Source organism: Typopeltis vanoorti, chromosome 5 (assembly GCF_054136105.1).
Source record: "Typopeltis vanoorti isolate ZY-2024b chromosome 5, IOZ_Tvanoo_1.0, whole genome shotgun sequence".
Lineage (NCBI taxonomy): Eukaryota > Metazoa > Arthropoda > Arachnida > Uropygi > Thelyphonidae > Typopeltis > Typopeltis vanoorti.
In genome coordinates, this window is record NC_143553.1 from 116,436,160 (window position 1) to 116,445,720 (window position 9,561).

At 33.7% G+C, this 9,561-nt stretch overlaps 1 protein-coding gene across 3 annotated transcripts in view; it reads left to right on the forward strand.

Annotated features, from left to right (window-relative positions):
* Positions 1-8,882, forward strand: part of LOC150106743 (hemicentin-2-like) — a 487,441-nt gene extending 478,559 nt beyond the window's left edge. For 2 of the 3 annotated variants that reach the window (XM_090393308.1, XM_090393309.1), the window contains one exon: positions 6,446-6,609. In XM_090393308.1, the coding sequence (XP_090249434.1) occupies positions 6,446-6,468 (23 nt within the window). In that variant the 3' untranslated portion in view covers positions 6,469-6,609. Of the gene's footprint in view, positions 1-6,445 lie in introns of all 3 variants that reach the window. The other variant, XM_090393310.1, reaches the window with a different exon arrangement.
* Positions 8,883-9,561: the final 679 nt, after the last annotated feature.

Genomic DNA, 9,561 nt, shown 5'->3' on the forward strand with positions numbered 1-9,561 from the left:
TCTCAGGGCAAACCCCGCGAAATATAAGCCCCCCCCCCTCACCGGGAGCAAAATTTCGGAAGAAACCTAAGAGAGCGAAACTCTACGTCCCAGGACAACGGCAATAGCCGAGCCGCAGTTAAAACTTCATTGGGTACAGCATTGCCATCGGTTACCCCTCGGTATCTATGTTTAAGTGCAATCCCCACGGATGAGCGCTCCACAGGACCAAAATTCGGAATCTCGGAGAACTGGTAGCCTCTATACCGTGGCAGGTTTTCCCACCACCGAGCAGAGCCGCTCATTTGAGCATCTAAGGGGCAACACAACAGCCTCAGTTACCTTCACAGGCTACGGCATTGCCATTCATTACCCCCAGTGCTCAAGCACCGGGTGACAGCAACAGCCAAGCCTCAGTTAAAACTTCATTGGCTATAACTCACCGAAGTTCTCGTCGATCTTGCAAAGTAATAATACGTAGTCCTTATAAGGACTGGCTTAAAGGGGCGAAGCAAGAATGCTTTTCATCTTCCCCGTTATCTGTAGAGGACAGTGTAGGGATAAGGTGTTGTTGAGCTATTAAAGCTCTGATCATGGCAGGAGGGTAACCTCAGTTAGAACTTCATTGACTACAGCATTGCCATTCATTACCCTTCCAAGGGTATTAATCACCGCATCTCACGGTCGATTTTTCTCTCCAACCAACCTTCTTAAAGTACTACATAATAATACATAGTACTTTAAATATAAATATTATATTATGTTTCAAGTAAATAAAAAATGGCGTATTTCAAAAGGGTAATTAATTTCGATTTTTCCAAAATATTTAGAAAAAATTTTCAATATTTTAAATAGCATATTATATTAGCATAAAACTATTATCTCATTTTTTCTTTAACTTTAAATATAAGATCGAAATAAGGAAAAAAATCCATTTAGGTGCATGGTTCTATCACGTTTCAGGCAACGGCGAACATATCTTTATTTTGTATGATTTTACTTTTGACAACGTATATAAATGTTGATTTCTTTGCGAGAGTTTAGAAAGGTATCGTGTTCAATTTGTGTAATGGGTAGTTGCAGGTCGTTGACTTTATTAAAAAACTGTAAATTTAGACAGCAAAAACTTAACGATCAAGAGAGTTTGTGTATCGTCATTTAGAAGTAACGAAATTTGCATAGAGCATACATTAACTGTGTCATAATGCATAAAAAAACTATTAAAGAATATACGTTGTCATAGTTGGTAAGATACTTTATCGCAGACGACTGTTTCGAAATATATTTTCCATTTGTTTTGTTTTTTAATTCAGTTTTAAATATACGTAAAAATTATTTTTATTATTGCATACTTCCTATCGACTATTGTATACAAGAAAATAAAGTTCAAGTTTACCGCTTTGAAATTAGTCCGCGCGGTTAGCCTTGTGGCTATGCTTCGCAACTATATGCTGGAGAAGGAGTGTCCTGGGCTCGATTCCCGTCGGTGACATGAGAAGCATAAGGATCTTCCTCAGCCATAGTCAAGTTCGCCCGTCTTGGGCGTGACAACAGGGCTTCCTCCTAGTTTATCTGGGGTTTATCATCCCGCAAAGCAGGTATACCGGCCCCGCGAACACATGCTTCGACAAGAAGCAACCAACCTATTCCTCGGGATTATCGATTGCGGAAACATACGATGAGATCGCTTTTAAAAAATATTAACATTAGTAACAACATTTTTACATGTGAGATGTTTTATGCGATATCATTCTTTTAAAAGAAAAGATGAAATAGATAAAACAGCCGGTAAAACAATCAGTTGAACGACGAGACCAAAGCAGTATATATATAGAATTTAATTTTCTGATGCTGTATAAATAGGGAACCTTAAACAACGAGAGAAACAACTGTATATAAATTTCGTCGAAGTCGTTTGAATGATAAGATTGCAGAGACGTCTGTGAAGACGGCTTACCCCACTTACAGTTTCCTTCCATCTTAGGTTATGTTAGCAATAGCTTCTTCTTTCGAATTTTGGTCGAAATCACCTCAGTAATATGAGGCGATTTCGACCAAATTTGGAAAGTAGCTACTTTAGAAGTTTTCTGTAGAAGGACTTGACCACACCCACATGAGTTTTTGTTCAATTGAACGGATATTTCAATAGAGCACGAGAACAAAGAATAATCACATTCCATATTTGGTTGAAATGGGTTAAAGAATGCGACCTGCAAACGCATCTTGAAGAGTTGTCTTCCTCCATTCATCTTCATTTGAGTCCGATAAGGCTGAATTTCTGAAGGGATCTTCAACTACTAAGGAAACAACTGCATCCCAAATATGGTCCAAGTATGAAACCTGAAAAGGTATCTACAGAGGCCAAAAAATAGATTTGGTTTGGTGGGTGTTTTCGCTTCACTGTGTTCCAATTACTGTGGATTATTTATTTATTTATTATTTTTAAAAATTAAGTTTAACTCTTCGGATTTCGACAGTTGTGTCCTGTTTAATGCCTTTGTCAAATAAAAGTACTGATCGTTAACATTTGGTTTACCACAATTATAGCAGAACACATTTTGGCTCTCATTATCCATATTTGGCTCAAGAGTCACTGCCTGATTTGTTAATATCTGGAAGACTAAATTTGAGTTAATCTCTGCTTAATTGTGCTCGCTACTAAAATTTTGTACCATTTGTCTGACTTTTGCAATTATTATTGTTTTGAAACTATTTTTTTTAATGTTCGCTACAGGAACAACAATCTGGATCAACAATAATTAAAGAAAATCCAATAGATTAAATATTGCAAGATTCCAACAATGTACGCCTGCGCAAACAATTCATTATGATCAACTGGAAACAGATATTTGGTTACCACAAACATTTGTATTTCGTGAATGTGGACATCTTTTTCATTCAAAAATGAGCATTTCCAATTATATACGAAAGATTAGAAAAGAGGAAAAAAGCGTTTGAAAAAAGAGAGAAAAAAGCAAAACCATAAATAGATAAAGTAAAAGACAAATTTAATCGAAAGAGCACATTGAGAAAGGCCCATATCAGAAATTTGGCAACCAGCATCCTCCATTATTACTTCCTGTTCTCTTAGCAAACATGGCAAGAAAAGAAATCATTACAGCTAGTAATTTTGCCACAATGCTTTCTTCTGGTACTGAGATGTAAAAATCTCAACACGTTCTTCAGGGAGTTAGCTTTACGATGTTACTTGACCAGTTTATGTGCCCCTAGTGACAGGGTATAGAATATTAGTGTTCTTCCCACTAATGACTCTGATTAGTGTACTCCATTTTATGACTGTGTTTACTGCTCCCCTTATCTTCTGCATAGTGTGTAGTCAACCGTTACTCATTGTATGTGTGTGCCGTAAGAACGGTTTTTATAGAGACGGTCGTTTCTGTAGACTTTAATATGCATATTCCTCTTCAAATGATAAAAAAAGGGAGGAGCGCACAATTGAATAACTATTTCATTAAAAGACTACAAATTTAATTTAGTCTGTTGTTGAATAATGCATCGTATACTGCCCTTCCAAATTATTGAGATACACGCATGGCTCAATTGTAGTGGCATTTTTCAAGCTTCTTTCCCTCAACCACGGAAACAGTTGTTTGTAGAAACATAATTTTCACTTTTTCTACATCGGTGTTGTTTTAATGTGATTATATCCTACACTAATCGTGAAGAGGCTTTTGTATAGCAGAGCCTATTTAAGATTTTCTTTCTGCCCATTTTTTTATTTCATTTAATGTATATTTATCCCTTAGTTTGTGGTTGTTAACAAAGCATTATTTTTCCCATTTTGTGTGACCATTTATTTATCCCTTCCCATCGTCACTGGATCTGAGCTCATGATTATTTAATTATGGTAAATGTTTTTAAACTAAAGATAGAATAAAACAAAAAAATTATTTAAATTATATTTTAAAATGTGTTTTATGCTATTTTTTCTGTATGTCTAAAAAAACTGAAGAAAAATTTTAATTAATTTAAACTCTATCTTTGTACACCAAAATTATTTTCATTTGAAATTATTATAACAAAGATAAATCACAATATTCTGATTTATCTTTATTATAACAATTTCAAATGAAAATAATTTTGGTGTACAAAGATAGAGTTTAAATTAATTAACAGTTTTCTTCAGTTTTGTTAGACATACAGAAAAAATAGCATAAAACACATTTTATTATTTATTATTATATAGTTATATATTAATATAATAAGTTATATATTAATAATTAGATCATTCTTTATATTTAGACAAGATATATTTACAATAATATTGTAATAAAATATCTTTTTAGTTTTGGCTAGAAATTAATATCAGTTAGTGTTTTAAATAAATAAGTTTGCAGTAAATTATTTTGTAAAAATTAATACTTGACTGCTTTTAAATTAAAACCTTTATAAATATAATAAATAAGAAATAGACGATTGCATAAATAATAATTTAAGAGAAAAGGGGGAAAACACTTTTCTCACCATACTGCATTTTAACTATCAGTTACATACGCATCTTAAAATTGTTATGTTAAAAATATAAGCATAACTTCTGATGACCGAGGGCATTTTTTAAAACATGATGCAAGGAATTTCTAAGCCTTTTTTGTCAAGTAAGATTTAATTATCCCATCATAGACAAAAGTAGTACGGGTTTTAGTTTTTCTTATTAGTCATTTTTCTTTCGTTCTCTGATTGATTCTCTGAATGTCTTCCACTCATAGTATTTAAATGCAGATTACATTTTGCACTGAACACGTTCAGAAATTTAAATAATTCTTATGAAACTTTTTTTTACATAAAATAATTCCTTATTTTTCTATATTTTATTTCTTAAGATCTCATTAACCATTTGAGTATTTACGTGTTTTCTATAAAGGATTTTTATACCGCTATTCTAACTTTGTTGCCCACATCGCTAATGCAGTTTGTGAGGATTGACGAAAGGCAACTTTTCTGATTTCGCTTCTCTTGATGAACAAAGGAATTCATCAAAGCTTTAGTACTAGAACTAATCTTGTTCATCAAGCACATAAGCGCGTGTGATTTTATAGCCTTCTAACTATAAAAACAGGTATAATCTCAGTACCAGCTTGCTCTGGTAGATCGTAACTGAAGGACAATGCCCTGTAGGCAATGAGCAAGGAATTGCGCTAAATATTTAATGTTACCCAAGGAAATTACCGGATTCATCCTAGTAGACGGTTTGTTTGTTTTTCATGTATCTATTGATTATAAAATCCCACTCGACTTACGTCCCAAAAAGACTCCTTGCTTATGATTGTGTAATTTATTATTAATAATAATATGTTCAATTTTACTCTGAAATTAAATTTTATTATCAAATAGTTCAATTTATTACAAAAGTATTTTTAAGTATAAAACTATTATTTATACTTAAATCGAATTTTAATAAATAAGCTTCAAGTGCAATATGCCAAAATATTAAGTAAATTTAATTAGCTTATAGAGACACAATACAATATTTATTATCGCTAAAGATAAAAGATTTAAATTGAAATGTATCACCGAGAATGGTATTAACGATTCTGCTTAAGAACTTGAATCCAATACCCTTGGAGGGTAATGGATGGCAATGCTGTAGCTAATGAAGTTTTAACTGAGGCTTGGCTATTGCTGTTACCCTCCTGCCATGATCAGAGCTCTAATTGCTCAATAACACCTTATCCCTAAACTGTCCTCTACAGATAACGGGGAAGATGAAAAGCATTCTTGCTTCTCCCCTTTAAGCCAGTCCTTATAAGGATAAGGTATCACCGAGAATGGGATCGACCGTGAGATGTGGTGATTAATTAATACCCTTGGAGGGCAATGAATGGCAGTGCTGTAGCCATGAAGTTCTAACTGAGGCTCGGCTATTGCTGTTACCCTCCTGCGATGATCAGAGCTTTAACAGTTCAATCACACGTTATCCCTACACTGTCCTCTACAGATATCGGGGAGGATGAAAAGCATTCTTGCCTCGCCCTTTTAAGCCAGTCCTTATAAGGACTATCACGGAGAATGATGGTGAGATTGCCAACCAATGTGATGGATGAAACCCTGGGAGAGTAATGGATGGCAATGCTGTAGCCAATGAAGTTCTAACTGAAGCTCGGCTATTGCTGTTACTCTCCTGCCATGATCAGAGCTTAATAGCTCATTAACACCTTATCCCTACACTGTCCTCTACAGATAACGGGGAAGATGAAAAGCATTCCTGCTTCGCCCTTTTAAGCTTGTCCTCATAAGGACTATATATATCACGGACATTGCTATTTGTAGTACAGTATTGTGTATTATTGATTTATGAAGCAATATTTCTATGATTTGAAATATAATTGATTGTTTAAAAATTTGCTCGACAATTTAAGAGAAGAGCTATAAAATGTTAGTTATCAATAATGATTGAATGCTTAATCTTCTCCAATTCTTATACCATTTTTCTCGTATTCCTTTGTAGCCTTACAGGCCGGACAACAGTGACGATATTCTCTACGCTGACCTTTATGACGATGTTAAGGCAGGTAAAGTTCCGGATCCCAGGATGAAACCTCCTTTGCCACCAAAAGGCATAGGGAAAAAACCAAAGGAACCGCCACTGCCACCTAAAAAGAAGAAGAAAGGAGCGACATCTGGTGCCACGACAGAAAACTAATCAGTGAGAATTGTTCAGTGTCGTACAGATGGCCTCTAAGAACTTTAAAAGCATTTTGAAGAGCGCTGGTCGATCGAAGCTATCGTCTCCTGCTTTGTGAGCGTCGTCTATTGTGATCCTTTCTCTGTGCGGCACACACACATACACATACATATATATATATATATATATATATATATACACACACGCACATACACACACGCGCGCGCAAGCACCCACATACACAGACAAATACATTTACTAACTGACCTTTAACCTCTTAGCAGTTAAGAATCATACGAAAAAGATGTTTGATGCTATGAGACTGTGGTGATGATCGTCAAAAAAAAAAAAGAAAAGAAAAGAAAAAGAAATTGCTATCAGGATTGCAAGCTTAAGCTGTTTTTTTTTTTTGCTTGCTTTTTTTTTTTTTTTTTTCTTCTTAGAAATTGTCGCCACCGCATCACTTGCTTCTTGGTAATGTTCCCACCTTCATATGATCAACCCACCAAATCCATTTTTCCCAACATCGACATCCTGCTACATCCAGCGCTGATTCACCAATGGAGTGTGTGTGTGTGAGAGAGAGAGAGAGAGAGAATGAGAAAGTATCACGTGATGTTGATACATTTGCTTCGCATATCACCAAAGCCTATTCTATTTAGACTATCATTGACAGGGTCATTTTGCCATCTGCTGTAGATGAGAACAGAGAGCATGACGGGAAGGATATCAAAACATCAACCAATGGACAATGGTAACTCAGATATGAATTTTGAATTGTTGAGGTTCGATGACAACCTTGTGGTGCCTTTCAAAAGAGGGAATTTTATGTTGGTCCCTTTTTGGGCATCTGCAGAGGAGGAAAAAAAAAAAGAAAAGAAAAGTGTTGTAAACTATGTTTAAACATCTCTCTACTGTGATGGAGATTATATATATATATATAAATAATATATATAAATTCTATTTAAAACCTTCATCCCGTTTGTGTTTTCTGAATAATGTCAAATTCTAACATATCCGAACTTATTAGTTTTTGTTAGCGTTATTTGTATACAAAACCCAACAGATCTGTTATTAAAGTGTTTTTTTTTTAATTATTATTATTTTCCCCCCAAAACTTAACGAAACCTGTTTTATAGTATTACTGGCAAGGAATATTTAATGCTGTGTTGAACAAAAAAAAAATGGGTATAAAGAATACTGATGAAATAGAGGAGTAGTGATTATTTTTCGTTTAACGACTGCAGTTAAAAGAGCAAAGTAACAACGGAAATACTGTATATGGATATTTTAACATGTAAAGAATAGAGATTAGATGAGAAAGATGACTTACTTCAAACAAAGTGGCATATCTTTTATATGAACAATGAAGTTTTTAAATTTCAAACTCTTTGCATTATTGCTCATGTGTCTTTGAAAGTGTTTATAATAAAATGAAAATTTCTATCTGCTGTAAAAGATACACGTTGTTTATAAATCCTAAAATGGAATTTGACAGTTTGTTCCCTAAAGTGGTTTGGCAATGAGATTTACTGGTGGTTTTTAATTAATCATTTTACTTGGATTATCCTGAATTGTACCCCAAATCTGATGAATTTAAGCACACATTCTGTGAGTTCAGTAGTTTAATCATCTTTTTTATGTTAAACTTACGTACACCTCTGTATGTACGCCTCTATTTCTGATTACCAAGAAAATTATTGCCTTTAAATCAATGCAGTCAAATATGTTTCTTTTAGAATGTAATCTATTTTGGAATCCGTCAAATGTTTCCAGTTTTAAAGTCTTCAATATTTCTACTGAGTATAGATGTTCAAGCAATGTGTGGATTCAAAGCTTTCTCTATTGTAAGTAAAATTAATCATTTTTTTGAAGAAAAAAAACAAAAACAATCCATGCTGCCTTTTGTCCCTAATGAAATAATACATATTTAATAAAAAAAAATAAATAAAGGAAAACTACAAATAATCAGTAGCTGAACCGTCCTTGGGGGTTCAGATAGATTGATATTCCTATAAAGAATTCCAGAATACATTGCGACCATTTGATTTTACTCGGTGAAATATATTTTTTAAGCTTTGGTCTCTCGTCGTCACAAGCGATCATGCTTCTGCTAACGTCCCCTTGTGTGTTGTGGCGTTCCTACGATCAGGGATTGTTTGTAGTGTGTCATCCTAACCACAGCGCCAGCTGGTGGTGACAGGTTGGCCAGGTTGCGGGTCTTCCTGACTCTGACGTCACAATAAAGAATTTGACGATATGTTAGTGTGGTTGTAATTATTTTATTCTTTACTTGTTCGCTATTAATAAACTACGTCATGGATAATCAAACAAACAGCATCAGTGGCATCAACAAAGTCCCTAATACGTTATGAATCATTTTAAACTAAAGTCGTTAATAAGTTCATATTTTATCCTTCTATTGTGCACATCAGCAGAACAATAGATTCATTCACATTAATATTAAAAAATCACAAAAAAAAAGATTTTATATTAGAAACTGAAAAGAAAGAACAGATATTTCAGTCACATGGGAAGTAACGTTTAACTGATCATTATTATTTAATTTTTCTGCATAAATTCCTTTGAAATATGCCTTATACAAAGTATTAACATTTGAATTTCAAAATATATAAATTATGTTTTATGGTTTTCTAGCTAAGTATAATTTATTTATATAAGATGACTTTGTAAACTATCGCGGATAGCACTTAAAAGTATGAAGAAGTGAAAAAAAAAAAAAAAAAAGACCACATCTAGAAAGTTGCCTAAAAATTTTAAGTGGAACAATTTTTTTTTTTTTTTTTGTTGAAATCGTATCTCTTTCTATAATTATAAGTAGTACTGACTTATAATTTCTAAACAAATATCCACATATGAATTTGTATTTAGACTACTATATTTTAGCCTGGTTTTCACCACCAAATGTCTTCGTTATT